Below are 22592 nucleotides of genomic sequence, written 5' to 3' on the forward strand. Positions count from 1 at the left end.
AGATTCCCCCCCCCCGACACTGCCCCCCCACCGAGTCCCATCTTCTCACACCCAGACCCCCTTGCTGAGCCCCAACCACCTTCACCTGGATCCCTTGCAGAGTGCCATTGCCCCTGCACCCAGAACCCCTTCTTCCAACAAGCCCCTGTGCATCCAGATCTCCCACACAGAAACCTGACCCCACACCTGGATCCCCCCATACTAAGCCCCTCCACTCTTGGCTCCTGCTGGGCTGAGCCTGCCTGTCTGCACCTGGTGCAGAGAGGCTGGGCTCTGGGATGTTTCTGGGGCAGGCCCAACCCTTGCACGGTGTCAGGGTCAGGTGCAGCCTCCCTGCCAAGTCTCTGTACCAGGGGAAGTGGAGATTCAGGGTGATCTCCCACCTCAATGCAGCCAGTTGCCTGTGCTTCCCACTGCCATGCTGGAGCCACATTTATTTATTGACAAATACAATTTGCAGAATTTTAAAATATAGTGTGTGTAATTTTTTTTTTTTTTTTGGTGCAGAATTTTTATTTTTTTGGCAGAGAATTCCATCAGGAGTAGAGATTAATAAGCTTGGAGTGTGTCCTTGGGCAACTATATTTGTAGTATCTTCAGTAACATCCAGTAGGCTCCTTATATGTATTCATCTGAATGACAATAATCTTCATAACTTCTCAGGGTGTTCATTCAAGGTGGTGGAATTGTCATTGGCAATTATTACCAGGGTATAGTGCAAAGTGAAAAGGAGCCAGGCACAGCAGCTTGCATTGTTTTAGTTACATTTAAGCCGGCTTGTTTGAATTTATGTGCTGCTGAAGAGGGAGAAGTGGGAGGAAGAGTTAGGCTGCAAGTTGCAGGGATGGGTAAGACCATGTGAGGTGGTTGATGGGGAGGGAACGAGGCTGAGTGCTCCAGGAAGGGAGTGAGGGCAGATTTGTTTAGTCTAAGACTGCAACATTTAATGACTCTCAGTGATTAGTCCCCCTTTCTTGGGTACTGTATGTGAAATGGCCCATTCCATCTCCTCGAGCCCCCTTTCTCTTCTCATTTAAGCAGCTCCTGAAAACCTTTTAAGAAAAAGGGTGGGTTTGGGCAACATAGTTGTACCTATGTTCTGTGTTAGAAGTAGGGTGGGGGATGCCAGCTCTTTGCACACTTTGACTGAAATGTTCTCAACTGTAACTACATGTTGTTTTAGTCCATAAGCTCCTTGGGTGGATCTTTTGTATGTCACTCTGACCATGGTACAATGCTGGGTACACATTACAGTGCTATATAAATGCAATATTGAAATTATGGCAGCGACTTAATTAAAGATTTGATTTACTTAATTCCTACTCCATACATACTGAAAGTTATTGTCAAATAAAAGTGATGCCACATTACAAAATGTTTGGGTATGTCTTGATGATAAAATCTGTTCTCCGACTGGCAAAAACCAAATGCTAAAGAAAACAATGATTTCGATGCCCATCTGCACTAACTGTGGTTTGGGCATACCCATGAAACAGTTGACTAGTTTAGCATGTTAGTAACATCAGCTCAAGGACAGACTAGCAAATTTTGCTTTCTGGAAACCCTTCAATTTGCTAAAGGTTAGTAAATGCTGCTTTTCTTTGTCTACAATTCAGAAATAACTTTTTGACATCTTTACCTGAGGAAATGGAAGCACTGATAAGACTGCAAATAATAAATCTTTGCTTCAATAGGTAAGTAACCTTGCAGATAGACCTATTAACATATAATGAGAATGAGGCAAAGACCACCATGTGGTAATCCCGTTTGTGTGTTTGAAGCAGTGTGCACAGGAGAATACTTCTCAATACTACTGTTCATATTAGGGTTCTGATTCTGCTAGTAAAGAAGTTTTGTTTCCAAATCAACTAATGAAAACAATGGAGAATAACTTGAGATGTTAGTTACCTTGTTTCGTTCTTTTTTCAAGAGAAAAACACCTTTTTCCTGCTTTCCCAGCCTCAGTAAGTACTTTAAATGTTCAAAGCATTCTGCAAATATGTTAACCAAAGAACTGGGTTGCACTGCATGTCTTATTAAGCAGGTGCAAGTGTACTTTGGTTCCATCTGCTGATAATTAACACAGGAATATTCTGTCACTGATGCTGGGAGGGGGACACCTGATGGGAAAAATACTCTGTATTTGTGATTTCTTTTTTTTTTTTTTTTTTTTTTTTTAAAAGGGTATCTGTGGGTATTTTTGAGGGTTTCCTGCAGGTCACTGGCTTCATCCTGTTTCCATCTTAGGCATTTCTTGGAAAATCCTGGCCCTACTGAAGTCAATGGAGGTTTTGACATTGAATTCAATAGGGCCAGAATTTCACTCTTCATATTTTACCAGCGATAAAGGGTTTACCGACCTGGGCTATCGACCAAAGCCTTTCACTTTCTTGACTTGTAATGAGCTTGCATCTCCCACTTTTAGTTAGTGGTGGCTCATGGTTTTAGGAAGAAACTACTTTATCATGATTTGGAGCAGGCTTGAACATTTGGCACCATTGCCAAGCAGAACTTTTCAGGGCAAACTGCTTCTTACCAAAGTGTAAATACAAACTCCTGCCTAGCTTGTCGTCTGTTTGGCAAGAAACAATGTGTGAAAGTATGGATTTTGATTCCTTTCTTCCTTTTGCAAATGGCATTGCTCAGTGCTGGTTAGTTTCATATAATTTTCAGCCCATTTAAAAAAGGATCAGTTTTACAAGAAAATATAAGTTTTCCCTTGTGCCTGTGCCAGGTTTTTTCATTGAAACTGTGTGTCAGTTTGCTTGAATGTATCAAAGTCAGCACTTCGCTGGATCAGGCCACTATGTGAACAGTAGATAAGGGAACTTTCTTCAGTAGCAGATACATACCCAGTACCAGGCTGTGATTCATCGAGATGGTAGCTTTCTCTGCCTTTGCTGGTGCCAATGGGGCCAAACTTTAAAAATAGTTAACAGAGCACAATGGGATTTATCGGCATACACTCTTCTGCATGCACCATATGGTACTTATTTTTCAAAGAACTGATTGCTGCAGCAAATGTCTGGTGCTTGCAGGGAGCAATATATGTCACTGGTTTCCTGAGGCATAGTTGTTGTTTAGTAATAATCAGAGCTAGTTATGTATTTATAACAGAGATTTAAATATATTCTGATTGATATTTATTCTTTCTAATTCCCATCTCATTTGGATGCTGCAGAGAATGGCAGGCCCCTCCTGCCTTCGCTAGTGATTCCTTCCTCCAGGCAGCAATACATGTGGCTAAACCCAGTGTGGCTGGCTCTATTGCTCCAATCGAGCCTGCCTCTGCCTCTCAAAAGCTATGCTTAAAGTTTTTTAAAACACAGTCTCTCCCAAAGCACTCCCCTTGTCTCTGGCCACCCTGGCTGCAGCAAGACTCTTGAAAATGTTGCCATTAAAAGAGCAGAATAAAAACTGTGAGTGGGAAGAAAGAGAGGCGCCCCTCCCACCGCCCAAAAAACTCCACCCCATTGTGAACTCTGATTAGAGCTGTAACATCTTAGTGTTTTTCCAACAAGAAAAAAATTAATAGAATTCTTTGGGGTAGAAGTAATTTTCTTTCCGCTAAGACAATCAATGCACATTCTGTTTAACACAGGATTGTGTTAATTGCGTTTTTTTGGGTTTTTTTTTAATAACTAAGTGAAGATCTGTTTTGTTTTAAGCAGTATTGAAGGTTCTTCCTGTATTAATATTTAAAAGGAAAACACTCTTTTTTGGAACCAAATCTTGCCTGTGTCTTAATGAAAACAAACCATGAAAATGGGGGGCTGATTTAGTTTTTTTGCCAAATCACTTGGTGCTATGCATTATGCTAGAAATACAGCTGTTAGTATTTAGCAGAATCTATAAATAGTTTCTAAATCAGTATTTCTGAAACGTTTTTAAATTGTGTGGTGCAGTAGTATTTCAGAGCTGCATTAGTCAGCTGTCACGTTAAGGGAGCAGTGGGTGGATAAAATGCTGGATGATTACAAGTAATGAAGCTTCTACTTAATTTCTTTGTGCCATGGACCATAAACATGGTGTCTATAAATGAAGGGCTCTTGTTTTAATATATAAACTGGTCATAAGTATAGTGGAATTTGGGGTGGGGGGTTGGTATTTGAATGGTGACAATTTTTTCATGAGTATAAAACAAGCAGGATTCAGCTTGGCGAATGTAATGAATGTGTTTACAGGAACTTAGCTCAGACTGTAGGAGGAATGTGTCTGTCTGACGACATTGCTATGCTCAGTTTTACAAAATGACTGCTCAGAGAACAAAAGGCCCGCAGCACTCATCATACAAATTACATTCTGCTTTTATGTTTGTGAAGTAGACTAATCAGTATTATTGCCACCCTCCCAAAAATGCATGTTGAAAATGAACCTTTAATGAGTGATGATTATTAAACAAATTCAGTTAAATCTAGTCTTTCACCTCACCATTATCTGTTTTGTTACCCATTTTGTATATCTGTGTTTCTGATTTGATTCCTTAAGTGAATTTATTTTCATTTTTTGGTAGGTTTAAAATATTTCCCAACGTTCTTTATCGCATCCCAACACTTGAAACTATCCTACTCAGTAACAATCAGGTTGGATCTATAGACCCTCTACAACTAAGGAAGATGGACAAGCTTGGCACCATAGACCTTCAGAATAATGACCTCCTTCAAGTGCCACCAGAACTTGGAAACTGCGTAAATCTTAGGTGACTTTTTTTTTAATACTGCACAGTAACGTGGTTTTGATAACTCTTTTTTTGGCCTTTTTTTAGTCACAAGGAAAAATGGTAGAGTAACAGTGTACTTGTGTGTTGGTCTAAATTCATAAAATGCCTGACCTCTAGTCATCAGCTATGAAGCAACTGCACTTGTTTCATAGTTTCTCAAGACTAATTGAGAATAGAGGACATTTTTGGTTCATGATTTAATTTATCTATTTATTAAACAGAAAATTATATTTCGCGTTAGAGGCTAACTCACATTACATAGGGGTACTTGAATATGGAGTTTGGCCTTGAGCATCAGACTTGGAGTTAGTCCAACTTAATAAACCCACAATTTAGGAAAATTTAGAATTAAGCTACTGGTCTGCTCTTAACCTGCCTTATTTTTACTTACTTCAGGGATTGTTCATAACAGAGGATTGTCCTCAGACTTATGTATAGTGCTCCATTTATTGACATTTGTCTCATGGCCATTTGTCAAAGGCAATTTGTTAAAAGACTTAACAGTAGGCTGCCCAAAGATTCTGGTATTTAATATATTGATCAGTGATCAGGAAGGGGCGGGTTAGTAAAGTGTCATCATTTGCAAAGGACACAGTATTTAGAGTAGAAAATTGGAAAAGCCACTGAGGAATTTCATAACAAAGATAGGGGAATGGGCAATGTGATGGCAGATGAATACAGCGGTGACATCTGTATGATAACCCGTATTGAAAGGAATAATTTGAACTCCTCAACCACATTCATCTGGACCTATGGGAAGGAGACTCTGCAAGAATTCCACCACGATTTCAACAGCGTCCACCCCGCCATCAACCTCAGCCTGGACCAATCTACAAAGGAGGTCCACTTTCTAGACACCACAGTACAAATAAGTGATGGTCACGTTAACACCACCCTATACCGAAAACCCACCGACTGCTATGCCTACCTTCATGCCTCCAGCTTCCACCCCGGATACACCACACGATCCATCGTCTACAGCCAAGCGCACAGGTACAACCGCATCTGCTCCAACCCCTCAGACAGAGACCAACACCTACAAGATCTTCACCAAGCATTCTCAAAACTACGATATCCGCACAAGGAAATAAGGAAACAAATCAATAGAGCCAGACGTGTACCCAGAAGCCTCCTGCTACAAGATAAGACCAAGAAAGAAACCAACAGAACTCCACTGGCCATCACCTACGATCTTCAGCTTAAACCTCTCCAACGCATCATCAGTGATCTACAGCCCATCCTGGACAATGATCCCTCGCTTTCATAGACCCTCAGAGGCAGGCCAGACCTTGCCTACAGACAACCTGCCAACCTTAAGCATATTCTCACCAGCAACCACACACTGTACCATAACAACTCTAACTCAGGCACCAATCCATGCAACAAACCTCGCTGTCAACTCTGCCCATATATCTACACCAGCAACATCATCACAGGACCTAACCAGATCAGCTACAACATCACCGGTTCATTCACCTGGACATCCACCAATGTTATATATGCCATCATGGGCCAGCAATGCCCCTCTGCTATGTACATTGGCTAAACTGGACAGTCACTACATGAAAGGATCAATGGACACAAGTCAGATATTAGGAATGCAATATACAAAAACCCTAGGAGAACACTTCAGCCTCCCTGGACACACAATAGCAGATTTAAAGGTAGCCATCCTGCAGCAAAAAAACTTCAGGACCAGACTCCAAAGAGAAACTGCTGAGCTTCAGATCACTTGCAAATTTGACACCATCAGATCAGGATTAAACAAAGACTGGGAATGGCTAGCCAACTACAAAAGCAGTTTCTCCTCCCTTGGTGTTCACAACTGCTAGCAGAGGACCTCACCCTCCCTGATTGAACTAACCTCGTTATCTCCAGACTGATTCTTGCCTGCATAATTATACCTCCCTCTGAGAGTTTCCCTTACATGCATCTGGCAAAGAGGGTATTCACCCACGAAAGCTTATGCTCTCTGTTAGTCTTAAAGGTGCCACAGGACTTGCTGTTGCTAAATTACTTTGCGCATTCAGGAGAAAGATCTGGATATAGTTGTATAAGCTTCATGAAAATCTCTGCTTGGTATGCTTCAGCAGTGTTTAAAAAGGGGGAAAAAAACCCCAAAATGTTCGGGTGCATAAAGAATGTGATAGAAAATAACACGGAAAAATGATATGGGCACTTTATAAATTAATTTTAGGTCCTCACCTGGCATACTCTGTTCAGTCCTGCTTGTTCAATCTCAGTGTTTATCTAGAGACAAGTGGTTCAGAGATGGGGATTGCAAATTATTAGAGGTATAACAAGACTTCCTGATGAGGAGAGTGTGAAAGATTTGGGACTGTAATGGTTTAGAGAAGAGAGAGTTGAAAAAAAAAAGTCAAAAAATGATTGTTACAGAGAAGGTAAATTGAGAGCAAATATGTACTTTTTTTCACACTACAAGATTGCAGAGAGGGTTGATGAAAGTGGAAGGTAACAAATTTACATTGATAAAAGGAAATGTGTGTACACACTAGAGCTGCTCAGGAATTTTTCTACAAAACAGTTTTTGTCAGAAAATGCTAGTTAGTTGAAACTAAAGTTTTTTTATGGGAAAGGATGGTTTCAATGCAACTTGCATTAGGAAGGTTTCTTAGGTCCACAGTGGGGGAAGTGTGAGAGAAAGGCCAGTGGTTAGACCACTCAGTTGGGATGGAGGGTACATGCCTGGTTGTGGGAGAACCTGGGTCTCCTCCCTGGCAGGTGAGTGCTTTAACTCCCAGTTAGATTAAATAGAGAGCCATTTTGAGAATATAAACTCTCAAGCTTCAGGGAATAATCCAACCCCTTCCATGAAAGAGTTTGAATAGAAACTTGCCCTAGGGGCTGGTCATACCACTGTGATGCTACTGGTGTTGACAAAGGCAAGATATTAGACTAAATGGGTCTCTGGCTGGCAATTCCTGTGTTCCTTCTTGCAATTCATTAAATAAAATTTATTTTTTAAAATTAAGGCTTTGAAGTCATACAGGGACAAATAACCACTCTTCAGCCTACCACTAGCTTTACCAATTTAAACCATTTTTGTGAAGGAAATGGAAATCTCAAGTGGGCAGACAGCTTGTATACCAAGCTTCAGTTCAGCATAGTTAAAAACGGGCAAGTTATGAACCCATTCACTGCTTTTTCCAATAGAAATAGCAGTTTTTCTCTTACCATAGTGGCATAAGTGAGATCCACCTGCTGCACAACTGATTTGGCTTGAGAAGAGGTGCTGAGTCACCCACATTTCTCAGAGTAAACAGCATGCTTGTTTTTCTGACTGAGGAGTTTACAAGTGACCTTGTTTTAGATTTATTGGATAATCACATTTTCAAGAACATGAATGTATGGGCAAGGAGACTCTTGCAGACTTATGGAGTTTAGTTTTCGTGTGAACTCTAAAACTAGCCTCTGTAGCACTGACAAATGCTGTTCATGAGTAGAATTTTAATGTGTTAGTTAACACAACAAAAATGCATCTTTTTTTCCCCTATTTAGACAGGGCCTAAGGGTCTGACCAGTTCAGCAAAACACAGATCCTAGGTCATAGGGAAGGCTTGAAGGGAACGTATGGGAATGTGCTCTGGTGACAGGACTTGTGCTTACCTGAGAGCCTGTGTAAAACAACTTAGTTGGGAAAAGGTAAAGTTGCCATTTAGCATAGCTCAGTGCTACAACCAGCTATTCCCATTGCTTTTATCATTTATTTTTATAAGTGCTTCCTCCCCCCGTCCCAAGCAGGGGTTTTCCTGAAAAAGTATGTTCCCCTAAATGTACAGTATTGCAGGGCACACGTATATTATGCACACAAAACTATCCATCACTACATCACTGTTGGCATACCATTAGCACTTGAATTAGGCCAATATGAAATCGAGTAGCAGAAATTCATAATATAGTATTACTATTCATCTTTAATCAGGATTCTTTTATTTTTTTAAAGAGCCATAAGTGTGCATGATGTATGAATGTGCTGGCACAAGCAAAAGCACTGACAGTATTAATTTTTATTTCTGTACTTCCCCAGGACACTTCTGCTAGAAGGAAATCCATTCCGCACTCCTCGAGGAGCCATTTTGGCAAAAGGAACAGCAGCTGTACTAGAATACCTAAGAAGTCGAATTCCTACTTGATCAGAGTACACTTATTTTTTTGTTAGGCTTATCGATCAAAATACAAGCAAGATTTTTACCATCAGAAACCCAAAGGCCATACACCAGTCTGACTTCCTTCCTGTTTGTCAACTATTGATTAAGCTGGCCTGTGCCATAAAGCATTTTTTGTAATACTGCTTTTATTCTGTTTGAAAAAAATGCCCATCCATAAAATCTCAGATCTTCTTCCAGAGTTGCATAGATCAACATTTCAATTGAAAATACCACAATGCTGATTGTCTTTATTTGTAATGCAGTGATTTCAATGGATACGACCACTAACAATGACAATTTTTTCTACAGTTCAGTTTAAAAAAACCTTAATTTTAGGAACGCTAAAGGGGTTGCATAAAAAGTAAACTTTCTGATGTTCTTAGGTTTGTATTGTCCATAGTTGTGTGGGACCAAATGCTTTATAGCAGGTGACCTCTTAATCAAATAGGTAAGTGTTTCACACTGTCTGCCTCCTGTTAAATGCCTGAAACCTTAAATTACACACCAATGCTGTAATAATGGTAAGGATACAGTATGAACTGTGCTACAAAGAGTGTGAAGAATGTGTTTATAAAAGTGATTGAATTCTACTTGGTTGACTAGTAATGAATAAATGTTTCCTGTTGGATGTAAACTATTACCTTTGTTTAGTTTAATGTACCAGTCACGCTCTCTAGCTCAATAACATTAATATGTGCTTGCCATATTACATACAAATATGTTGATGCATCTTAAGGTGCCATTTTCAGGATGAATAACTCTGGTGATAAATTTGTTGGGGGAATGGGTGCCTCAGATCTGAACTGCGATGCAGATGTATATACATTGCTCTTTGTTGCATGTAAAAGCCTAAAAAATTGTAGCCCGAATCAAAATTGAGCCCATAGTGGTTTGCACTGACTGTTCGTTGAGCACTTCACTTCCAAACAGTATTGAAGACTGACAGCTGCCCTGTTTTTAAGGCTATATTTTCAAGGGAATTCAGTATTATACTGAAGGTCAGATGGCTTTTAATTCTTACAGACTAAACTACAGTACATACATTAGGAATGGGTGAACATCTTCACCTACCTTGGCTTGCAAAAGTAATTTTTAACAAGCCTTTTTCTTCTGAGTGCAACCTGTTTTCTCCACCTTCCTAATTGAACTTAAAAGAAAATGAGGTCTTGTACCTAAAGAGAATCCTGTGTTAATTAGGAATAGAAAAGCCACCTCTTGCCACATTCACTCTGCTCATGCCATTAGAAGACAGCTGAAGTGGATATTATGTATGGTGTGTATAAACTATGCTTTATAGTAGGTGACCTCTTAATCAAATAGGTAAGTGTTTCACACTGTCTGCCTCCTTCAACACTTTTCTTTTTCTCCATTCCCCAACTCCTATTATCAGCAAAATTAAAAAACAATTCCAATTAACTTTTCAACCCAATGATGGTTGAGTGGGTCCAAAATTAAGACAAAATAAATACACCTATCCCTAATGTCTTACATTTAATGAGCACCTTTCATCATAAAACTACCACAATACATGCAACAGCACTGAAATGTAACCCCCTCTGGGGAGGGAGGACAGCAAACAGCTGGCACATAACACTACATAGCAATAGGAAAGGACAAGGAGGTGGAGCATTTGAGTAGATGTGCTACTGTTTTAAGACACAGCCCCATGAAAAAAAACAAAAAAAACCAAATAGCCTTCCCACATAAATACATTGCCAATAGTTGAAGGCCAAAGTTGCCTCTATTTGAATGAATGGTACCCAGCATTTTATAGCTCTATCAAATCTAACAGAGTACGGAGAGACTCTTCCAGCTTCTATACAAAGCACATTCTATATAGACACTGAATTTTAGACCTTCAGGTGCTGTAGCTTTTCTTCATACAGTTGTGATAATTTTACAGTAGAACCTCAGACTTTCGAACACTTTGGAAATGGAGGTTGTACGTAACTCTGAACAAACATGATGGTTCTTTCAAAAGTTTATCACTAACCATTGAGTTAATACAGTTTGAAATTTTACTATACAAAAGAAAAATAAAACATATTGAATGGCAGTTTAAAAGGAACTAGATAGAGACCAACAGCAGTACAATTAATTACCTTGGGATAATTTATATCCCTTCTTTATATTAAAAGATGACAAAAGTTTGTTACAATAATGTGACATTTTTATTATTTGTACAATAAAGAGACTTTTTAATGTTATTCAAAACACTTTTTAAATACTGAAAAAGTTGGTACGCCAAAGCCGAAAAATGGCTCTGCTATACACTGCACAGCATTGTTTTAGTCCCTGTATTTCTTTTATGTACAGAAAGCATCTGCAAAATGCATTCTAAACACAATATGCACCTTACCAATTAGTGTCAATACATAAAATAAAACTGGAAGGATACAACTTGCATGTGCAAATTAACAAGATAATTGATTTCACTGAATCAATAGATTTAAAATATAGTTTTAAAGTACCTTTTTGCACATAAAATGAAGCAGCTTTCAAGTTCAGTAAGTCCTTATACTGCAAAACCATTAAATACATTCACAATCTATGTTAAAGTAGTAAATATTTCTTCATTCAGCTTTATTTACATCAATACTGTAATTAAACTGAAAAGTACAGTTAGTCATCTGTAATATAGCAATCTTTTTAACACATACAAAAATGACTTTTTTGTATATAATTTAAGCTCAATATCACAATTATCTCAAAATATTAATTACAATACAGCCATCTCCATCATAATTAAACATGTCTTTTATAAAATGGTAACATTTTTAATAAAGTAAGCTGTTGGTTTTGAACTGGCTACAGTACTCCCAAGTAGAAAACTTAACATAAGTCTTGGTTTTAACCATGATTTCAGAGTAAACCCACTTAAGCTAGCAAAGAGGCCTAAAAGGCCCCAGCTGATAAATATCAAGCCTCTTGTGCTGCACTGTTGTGGCTTGTGGCTGGTTCTTCATTAAATGCTTTACAAGGGGGCAAGTAACTACTATATGCAATGCAATGGAGTGCATTCATATACAGAATATCTGCTTGAATTGTCTGAGGCTATTAATGCTCATAAGGATTGCCAAGGAATTTTGAAATAAACAAGGAACTGTTTACAATGCTATACATATCAAATAATACCTACTGAGAATTTACTTTTGCAAAGGTGAAATTTCATTGAGGTCTGCTCAACATTCAAACTGCCACTCTGAGGAAAACAAGCTCTGGTTACATTGCCTGGCCGCTGGGTGTCACTGTTGTGCTGCACACATATAGCTGTAAGGCCATTTATTAAGCATAGCAAACCTGGAGTCATAAAAAGGCCAACTCAATTAATATCCAATCCAAACTACTGGCCTGAAAGTTGCATCATTGCTTTTATGTTTAGCTCATATTTACAGTAGAGTGAAATAAACAAATCGGTTAATAAAAAAACACCATTTATAATTTTATTCCACTTATCTGAAATCTAAAATTGACTGGATGACTATTTTAATACTTACATTTTGGAAGTTTTGAACTATAAAAAGCCCAGACACAGAAAATGAAAAGCCAATAAGTATAGCTTACTCTTGGATGTCTAATTCAAAGCCCATCGTTGATGGCTGTAATTTTGTGTCCTTTTATGAAGACTAATATAACCACCTGTTTGCCAGTGTTTACTTTAGTCCTAGCTGGGCTTGCATGGTAATTTCTGAGCGCAAGGTGAATGGAGAATGAACCCAGTACATTCACAAGCTAACTTTACAGAAAGTTGACAATCCCCCTTTCTAGTTAGGAAGATGGGTGACACAGATTACAAAGCTAGTTGAGCTAATGGATATGACCTTAAATTCCCATTGACTTCCCTGGAAGTTGGGACATGTGGCAGAATCAGGTCCTATGCTTCTTTTGAATGTTCACTTGCACAGAATAAGAAGAGAACCTAGGGTTTGTGAAAATGAACTCAACTATCATTTTTTCTTTACTAATACACGAAATATACATCGGACCACATAAGCTGAATAACAGGGATTGGTTAGAGTTACAAGCAGGAGCAAGATGTAATGTGAGCAGTACGTAGTAATAGCGGTGGCAAGCAGATTTCCTAAACACATTACATTTGATTCTTTTAACAATTTATTATGGTCAGATGCTTTTTGAACTGTTAAGAATTACTGGTACTCGGGGAAGTGCTCGTGGTATGAGTTTGCAGATGTAAAAATAACCAAATGAGCTAAAGCAATTTTGTGCAAGTTTCTTCATTTTCAGAAAACCTCGTAACATCTGCCTATACTCTTTCAGCCTGGGAAATTCAACAAACAGCTGGCAGCTTTTTATTTTACCATTTACATGGGATTTAGTGAACTTCCTTAAAATTGTCCCTGTGTATAAAGAGAGTAGAGACACTGTCAAGAACTGCGTTAGTTATAGTCTGAGTAGTCTCTCAGTAGATCAGGCTGTAATATAATTGCACAAAGGAGAAGGATCGTGATGAATAAAGGGACAGATATATTTTTACAAATGTGGCTTTTTAGAAAATACATTTCAGTGAATGAAAAGATACTTGAAATTTTAAATTTTTTAATTACAATTAAAAAAAACCGAATGGGTAAAGAATTCTTATTGAGCCTGGAGGCTTCTTTAGGAAATGAACTGAATCTCCTGTGGTCTTGTCTCTCTAGATATTTCGCCCATTCTGAGAATGACCTGTGGCCAGAGGTTGTTGGCTAGTACTCAATTCCAGCAATGGCATCAACCAGTGGGATGCAGCTGGGGAAAGAAGAGCTTTAGGCTCAGAACAAGCTTAGAGAAACTAACCCACACCCCAAAAATCTGGATGGGGGTTCTGTATAAAACTGAAAACACAAAAGTGGGTTGTGCCCTTTCTTGGATCAATTTTATATATGACTATCTGTAAACAGGGTCGATTGGGGAGTTACTGTTGCATTGGCTAATACAGGTTTGGCTAAGATACAGTTGATACTTTTGTTCACATTTTCATAGTGGTGCTGAGAGTTGAAACCATGATAAATTCTAGTTTCTGTACAGTGATTTGCCATGTGAGCTGTAATAGTAACCATTCTGTGTTCCTTAACAGCTGCTGTAAAACCAGAACAAGGGAATTGTAGCAATGCCCTGCACTTTTAATCTAACCTTTACTTGAGGAGCACTTGCTGAGCTTTGTTATGCAGAAACCTAAAAAGCAGTGTCACAGTTTTACTGCTAGCCGAAGTGTTACCATGGGAACAAATTTAGCACAGCTGAAAGCCGACAGGAAGCTGGAAATTGAAAACGGTAGAAGTTCCAAAGGCAATTTGGAGTTTCTGGTTTTATTTCTAAAACACCATGTTTCAGTCATTGTCAAAAATTCTCTTTAGTAGCTAAAAAAAATTCCTGAGCTTTACGTATTGTGTGCTTGATATGAAAGCACACGGTGTAGTGTGTAGTATCTAATAGCCTGGACCCAGGAACCTATATGCAATTTTGAGATCACAGCTGCCTGCTTCAGAACTCATTGACTAAACATGAAAATAACCACATCTATGGAACATACTCCAGGGTGCCATGTCATATATATGCTATTCCTCTGCTGCCAGCACCTGCCTTAGAATCTCAAGTTTAACAAGATAGCTGAATCGAGGTATCCATGCACATAATATGTGACTTCCTAACTGCATCTATTGAATCGTTCCAGAAAAGACAAAAGGTGTGTTATATCAAAACAAGAACACCACATACTAATTAGCCACAATGAAGACTTCCTTCATTGCTCAAAATATGAGCATCCTCTCTGCCAATTTGTATATAAATACAACAAACTACATAGAGAATCATGCTTGCTTTTTGGGTTGGGGGGGGGAGACTCATCTTGAAGCTCAACTACTGTCTGAATGAAAAGCCTGAACTCCTGCTCACTTACCAGAGCTCTTTTACTTAGCCAAGCTTCCTTTGACTCCAAAATCTGCAGCATCCATGGCACAGAAATTGATTTTCCATGCTGTCAGCTGTAGGAATTACTAAAGCTTGGATTACTGAAATAACACCAATGTAATGTAGTTTTGTGTTGTGTCTACTCCCGTCCCCTTAGACCTGCACTGAGATTTATCTACTGGTATTTATATAGCACACCTCAGAGAGAAACTGTTTTAAATGTCATCTAGTCTTACTAGCAATGTATTGTACCTGACTGAGTAGTCCCTCTGATTTCAATGGGACTGCTACCCACAAAGGGTTAGCTTTGGTCCTCCTTACTCAGGGATATTATGGTCTGGTGGGAGGATTGGGAATCAAAGTTTATTTAAAGGGCTCTATCATTTTAAATACATTAAAAAATCACAAAAATAAAGCATTAGGTTTTCCTGCCACCCACCACTCACTGTTTTTATTTGAGAACCAACACTATCTGAAATTATCAAGTCTGTTTCAACACGTAATCAGCTAAAAAGATCAGACAAAATAAATTAATTTTGCCTAGACTATTATGTTTAGGTCCCAGGCTTGAAAGTATACTTTATGACGTATTTCACCCTGTATTGCAATAATTCAGCTAATTAGTATGGACTCAGCACTAATCACTGTACTTGTACAGTTACTTCTATAAGGCATATATATTTGCATTGAAAAAATCAACACTAAAGTTCAAATTTAATATTTACTTTCTTAGTGGTGTCTATGAAAATATTTTTTCTCTATAATCTTTCTTTTAGTATAGCACTGGTGATAGAAATATTTTATGGGAATTACAACTCAATATATGTTTTTCTTTATAAAGATATATACAACTTGAAGGCAGTATTTTTGATGGACAGCAGAATTCATAAAGAGCTTGTGTGTGCTTCTGTGGTCTGAAGTTTATGAAATCCACTTTGAGAAGTAACTTGATTAAAAAAGAAACTGCACCAATGCACAGCCAGAGGCTGACAATTAAAACTAATACATAACCACATGAACATCATATTTATATAGTTAACATTTTTCAAGAGGCGCAGTACTGACATATAGTATTATACATTTGGCACTAATGTTTGCCATTGGTCCAGCAATTGGCAAAATTTGTTTCCTATGTATAAATTTCTGTTTGAACGTTAGATCTGGCTAGACATATGGTTACTATTTATAAAAAATACTTAGACAGTAAGCTCACGTTGAATAACTAGGTCTACTGTATTCTGGAAACTCTTCAGTAGCAATACAGCTTTCTCATGTTCCATATGTACAAAACTGTGTCCATTTGCCTGTAACACACAAATAAAAACAGGAAACAATCAAATGAAGTTATGTTTAGCACCTTTTCCTTTTTGGGGGGAGAGCTGAAAATTGAAGTAAAAGCAACTTGATGGTTCAAAGATTAAAAAGAACATTGGACTACTTGTGATTACTTTTGATTGGTGGAAATGTGATTCCATACCTTGAAGAGAATAACAATAACATTCTAATTAAATAATAGAGTAACAATTCACTTCTTATAACTTTAAAAAAAAATCCTCCTATAACAGTATCTTCCACAACAGTTAGAGCTATAAAATTAGAGTTTTAACTGGACCATCAAGGGTATAGATTTAATCTCAGGATACATAAAGTAGATGTTACCCCAGCAAGCGTGGTTTGGTGAATGACAAAGCATAAGAAAGTTAGTTCCAGAGGTCTCCAAGCATGCAGATATAGCCAAGTATGTACATGTTATGCTACCATCATCTAGTGTTGACGGAAGAGAGAAAACACAGCAAACACTCAGGGAAGGACTCTATATGGAAAAAGCGGCTATGTCAGTTGAATAACGAGTGAGCTATCTGCAGTGAGAGCCTGGATGGTGAAGTTACTCTGTGTGGAATTCCTAAATGAAGCTATTGGGAGTCCTGCACGCAGAGGGGCTGCAGGCTGAGTCCTATACTCAGGAAGCAAGCCCTCTGAATCTATCAGTAATCTTAGCAATTTATAAAGTGCTTTTTCCCTGTAGTTTCCAAATGACAGTTCCACAGAAGTTAATTCTGCTTAATGCATCATTAACTACTAACAGAAAAGCTGTTTACAATGACGGGGAAAGTGGCAGATGGGTAACTATGTATTATGAGGATAGATACTGCTGAGCAAATTGTTTACATGTAGTTCTATCTAATCTCTACTTTGCCTATCGTACTATCTAGACACTGTAACAGACAGAGCTGGTACTCCCACCTCAGAAGTACAAAGATCCAGCTCTTGAGTTAAGTCTAGGCATATCACCATAGGGGCAGACCACACCAGTTGTCCAGGTGGACAAGCTACCCAAGGTAAATGTGTCAAAGCATAAGACTACTGATTACATGACATAAGCATTTCCAGGTGTATGATCACTCCACATACTGCTATAGGCAGCAGTCACAACATGGCCCCAACACAACACAGTCACATATACTCCTTTGTATGCATGACCTTGCCAGCTAGAAAGGACAGTCCAGAGGGATTTTTTTTTTATTATTATTATTTAGTCCTGCATTCTTTCACATGGCTAAAATGCCACAGTACTCTCTTGCTGCATGTTCTTGGGGGCCATAGAATTTCTGCCTCCTTTCAGTGTTTTCATGTTATGTCCAGAAGATGTGTGACTGTAGATTATTTCAATTTGTGCTATGTTTCAAGTACTTTATCCACTTCTGACTGCTGGTAGGCTGTAGCTCACATGGTGTTTAGGAGAATGTCTTCACTGCACTTTTTCCTGTAGGCCAGTGTTTTAACCATATCTTCTGTTGCGTCCAAGAAATTACACCAAAAAAATTATGTGTATGTTGTATTAGACTAGATTCTGTTCTTATTTACATTAGGAAAAATCAGGAGTAACTGCACTGAATTCAGGCCCATCACAGAAAGCTGAATGGTAGATGTGATAGGGGGTCTGGAATTTTAAAGCATGAATAGATTACTTATAAAAACATGATTTCATTAAGTTTTAAAAAATAATAGGTGATGACTATAAATCCCAAGGAAAAAATGCTATATTTTGACAGAATTGGTGTGAACTAGATGGACCAAATTCTGCTTTTGGTTACATTAGTCTAAATCTGGATTAACTTCCCTAAATTCCAAAAGATGTTGTGTCTCTCATACATGCAACTCTCTACACAAACACTGCACAAACTTGTCATCAGTTGTGGCAGTTTTACTAAGTCACTAAATTAGAATGTCTAGGGGCAAGTAACAGGATCTCTTGATGGAAGATCTTCCACTCTTGGTCTATGCAAGTCCAAGGTACAAAAGCTCATCTGTTTACATGGGCTTTTGTCAAAGATAGGAGAGGTGACTGAAGAAGCAGGTTCCAACTGGTTTGGGCTAGAAGTACATTTTGTTCTGATATTTGTTGTTTTTTCATTTTTGTAAAGAGGCTTGAAATTTAGTGGAGAAGTAAATTTAATAAATTAAAAATAAAGAAATGATAATATGTGAGTGGGACTGCAATTTCTGAAGAAGCTATATGTGGGTCCAGATCCTGTTCTACTTGAACACATCCGTTGCCTTGAAAAAGCAAAGGATCAGGCCCCTACCCATGCTGAATAAATGGAAGAGTCCATTTTATTCGGTTGTTCATGAAACATGAAGATCTCATTTGAGAGGCAACCGCGCAGTTGAAATCTTCATCAACACAAAAATGCATAATGAATGCAAAAGATTCAGGATGCAAACTTCTGACAGTGGGAAAACAGAAGGTAGGAAAAGTGCCATGTAATAACAGCGTAGTAGCCACAGCAGTTATGTACATGTACTTTAAAGGTACAAGTAAAGAAGTAACAGGCAGAAGCATGCTGAAAAGAAAGACAACATTACAGTAAAGAGCAACTCCTTTTATTAATTTTTGTTTTGCTTCATACAGTAATGTAATTTAGCACTGAGAAACAGGGTACAAATATCAGGCAGAAAAAGGTTTCAAAGGTGTGTCAAAAAGCAAACCCCCAAAAGGACACGCTGGCATTCAGGGCTGTGTTTGCGGCCTCCTTGGCCCCTAGCGTTATACACAGCGACCTTATGAGCTGATCTTTGTTACAGCAAAGTCACACAGCTACCTGCAATCTGTTCCATTCACTTAGAATAAGCCAAAGAACTGTGCAATCTCATCCACAAGATGCTTGGTTCTGCAAGTGAGGGTTGCGTAGGACCAGCCATAGTCACTGGAGAAACCCTCTTTACAGAGGGAGTATTTCCCAGGGTGCCAGTTTACCCCACATTAAGAACATAAGTGATCTCTCTCCTGCCATCCATCTCCATCCTCTGACAAACAGAGGCTAAGGACACCATTCCTTACGCATCCTGGCTAACAGGCATTTATGGACTTAACCACCATGAATTTATCCAGTTCTCTTTTAAACGCTGTTATAGTCCTAGCCTTCACAACCTCGTCAGATTGGGAGTTCCACAAGTTGACTGTGCGCTGCGTAAAGAAGAACTTCCTTTTATTTGTTTTAAACCTATTTTAAACCTGCCTACTAATTTCATTTGGTGAGCCCTAGTTCTTGTGTTATAGGAATAAGTAAATAACTTTTTCTTATCCACTTTCTCCACACTCTTACACTTCCAGAGCAGCCGAAACACGCCACAACTGGAAAGAAAATTCTCTGTCAGGTAACATATGGATAAATGACAGTCAGGAATCCTCTATTTCTTTCAGCCTATGTGCTGTATTCACCCCACTCCCTGTAACACATGCTATTAAATCCATGTATATCTAGGATTTATGGGCCTTGCTCTCCATTGCCTTGTAACCTGTATAGTTATTTAGATCTAATTTCTCACAAAAACAGTATGTTAAGATGGAGGCAAGGTTGAGAGTACTTATCAATAATTGACTGTAAAAATATATTACAGGGATGTTGTAATTATCTCCCCCCAAAAACCAATAAAATAAAAACAAAACAAAGAATTACAAATCCAGGAAATTCAGTTACAATTAAAGTTAAAATCCAAACATATTAAAGTATAGAAATGTACAGTGAGGACACCCAAACAACTCTGTCCTACAGGGATGACCATACAATTCAGATTAATGCATTTTAGTGTCCACAGCCCAGATTAAATTAAAGAGATGATTAATGACAAAGTAATTTTGCCCAACCCCCCTCATGATGTCACTGTGGTGTCACGCCTACTGAGAACAATGAGAGATGGCAACCATTTTGAAAGAAGGTAATTCTTCACTGAACGCTCTGAGGAAGATTATATTACAGCTTCTACTGAATGACAAACTTTCAGTTACCAAAAAAAAAAAAAAATCAGGAATAAATGCCTATTAATCCCTACAGTTTTTTTCCAAATGTAGCCCAGGCATTAAATGTCAGTGGGTAGTTTATAGACTTGTATTATTTTGTTACCAAGATCGTTCAAGACCAAAAAAAATCTTACATCCAAGAAAATGGCACTTACATAATGCAAAGTTATTGCAAAATGGGTGTAAAATGTTAACCAAGTGTAAGAGAGGAATTCTGATTTGGTAGTTTTACTTGCATTTTGCCTAGCAGTAACTGACTGCACAAGGAAATAGGCAGTGGGAAATCAGATGCAGTAACTCTATTTTATTCTAAATTCTCTGACATCCGTCAGTTCTGTTTCTAAGGGAGACCTCCTTTTTTATCTGTTACAGAGTAACCTTTGCGCTTCAGAATGCCCAATGTCAAGTCAAACGAAGGCAACTGCATAAGTAGACTAGAAATTTCTCTACACCTGACTCAGTGCACCACAAAAGGCAACAGAAAGAATAGAAAAATCAGCCAAGGAATTGAAGACTCATCTCCACTCATGTTCCTACCACAGTTTTCTTTCCTTACCATCCTTTCTGATTCAGATGCTTGTTGCTGCTTCAGAAGGTACAGCAAATCCTTCCGTCTTAGCTGAAGGAAGACATTTCATTCTGAGAGTATGTCTACACTACAGGGTTATTCCAATTTTACAGAAACCGGTTTTGTAAAACAGATTGTATAAAGTCAAGTGCACGCGGCCACACAAAGCACATTAATTTGGCGGTGTGCGTCCATGTACCGAGGCTAGCATCGATTTCTGGAGCGTTGCACTGTGGGTAGCTATCCCATAGTTCCCGCAGTCTCCCCGCCCATTGGAATTCTGGGCTGAGATCCCAATGCCTGATGGTGCAAAAACAGTGTCGCGGGTGATTCTGGGTAAATGTCGTCACTCATTCCTTCCTCTGTGAAAGCAACGGCAGACAATCATTTCGCGCCCTTTTTCCCTGGATTGCCCTGGCAGACGCCATAGCATGGCAACCATGGAGCCTGTTTTGCCTTTTGTCACTGTCACCGTATGTGTACTGGATGCCACTGACAGAGGCGGTACTGCAGTGCTACACAGCAGCATTCATTTGCCTTTGCAAGGGAGCAGAGACGGTTACCAGTTGTTCTGTACTGTCTGCTGTGCCATTGTAAATTGGCAATGAGATGATGGTTATCAGTCGTTCTGTACTGTCTGCTGCTGTCATGGGTGCTCCTGGCTGGCCTCGCTGAGGTTGGCCGGGGGCGCAAAGACAAAAACGGGAATGGGTCATTCCTTCCTTTATATTTTATCTAAAAATAGAGTCAGTCCTGCCTAGAATATGGGGCAAGTGTACTAGAGAGCCAGTGCATCAGAGAACTAGAGAGCACAGCCGCTCCGTGTCAAATCCTGCAGAAATCATGAGCTGCATGCCATTCTAGGAGGTGCCCCTGCAACAACCCCACCCGTTGCTTCCCTCCTCCCCCAACCTTCCTGGGCTACCGTGGCAGTGTCCCCCCATTTGTGTCATGAAGTAATAAAGAATGCAGGAATAAGAAACACTGAGTTTTTAGCGACATAAAATGAGGGGGAGGCAGCCTCCAGCTGCTATGATAGTCCAGGCAGGACATTAAGCAGTGTGGGGACAGGAGCCCAGCATCCTGCTGCTATGATAATCCAGGCAGTACAGAATCTTTTCTTTACACATGAAGGGGGGGGGCTGATGGAGCTCAGCCCCCAGTTGCTATGATGAGGACAGTTACCAGCCGTTCTGTACCATCTGCCGGGAATAACCGGGAGTAATTCCTATTTTTACCCAGGCGCCCCCGACCTCACCTGAGGCCAGCCAGGAGCACTCATGGGATGATGATGAGGACGGCTATCAGTCCTTTTGTACCGTACCATCTGCCACTGGGGAGGGGAAGGGAGAAGATGCTGCTATTCAGTGCTGCAGCACTCCGTCTACCAGCAGCATGCAGTGACATTGAAAAAAGTCAAGATACAATTTTTTCCCTTTTCTTTCACGGAGGGGGAGGGGGGTAAATTGAAGAGATACACCCTGAACCACCCCGGACAATGTATTTGACCCTACAGGCATTGGGAACTCAGCCAAGAATGCAAATACTTTTCGGGGACTGTGGGATAGCTGGAGTCCTCAGTCCCCCTTCCCTCCGTCCATGAGCATCGATTTGATTCTTTGGCTTTTCGTTACGCTTGTCACACAGCACTGTGCTGTGGACTCTGTATCATAACCTGGAGATTTTTTTCAAATGTTTTGGCATTTCGTCTTCTGTAACAGAGCTCTGATGATAGAATAGATTTGTCTCCCCATACAGCGATCAGATCCAGTATCTCCCGTACGGTCCGTGCTGGAGCTCTTTTTGGATTTGGGACTGCATCGCCACCCGTGCTGATCAGAGCTCCACGCTGGGCAAACAGGAAATGAAAATCAAAAGTTCGCAGGGCTTTTCCTGTCTGCCTGGCCAGTGCATCTGCGTTCAGAT

The 22592-nt window shown here is 39.4% G+C and overlaps 2 protein-coding genes across 10 annotated transcripts in view; one reads left to right on the forward strand and one right to left on the reverse strand.

The window, feature by feature from the left end:
* Positions 1–9527, forward strand: part of LRRC40 (leucine rich repeat containing 40) — a 33916-nt gene extending 24389 nt beyond the window's left edge. For both annotated transcript variants that reach the window (XM_030571834.1, XM_030571835.1), the window contains exons 13-15: positions 1617–1694; positions 4514–4699; positions 8769–9527. In XM_030571834.1, coding sequence (XP_030427694.1) covers positions 1617–1694; positions 4514–4699; positions 8769–8874 — 370 coding nt within the window. In that variant the 3' untranslated portion in view covers positions 8875–9527. The remainder of the gene's footprint in view (positions 1–1616; positions 1695–4513; positions 4700–8768) is intronic.
* Positions 9528–15574: 6047 nt separating this feature from the next.
* LRRC7 (leucine rich repeat containing 7) overlaps positions 15575–22592 on the reverse strand; it is a 369343-nt gene continuing 362325 nt past the window's right edge. For all 8 annotated transcript variants that reach the window (XM_030571824.1, XM_030571822.1, XM_030571820.1 and 5 more), the window contains one exon: positions 15575–16100. In XM_030571824.1, the coding sequence (XP_030427684.1) occupies positions 15993–16100 (108 nt within the window). In that variant the 3' untranslated portion in view covers positions 15575–15992. The remainder of the gene's footprint in view (positions 16101–22592) is intronic.

Source organism: Gopherus evgoodei, chromosome 8, assembly GCF_007399415.2.
Source record: "Gopherus evgoodei ecotype Sinaloan lineage chromosome 8, rGopEvg1_v1.p, whole genome shotgun sequence".
NCBI lineage: Eukaryota > Metazoa > Chordata > Testudines > Testudinidae > Gopherus > Gopherus evgoodei.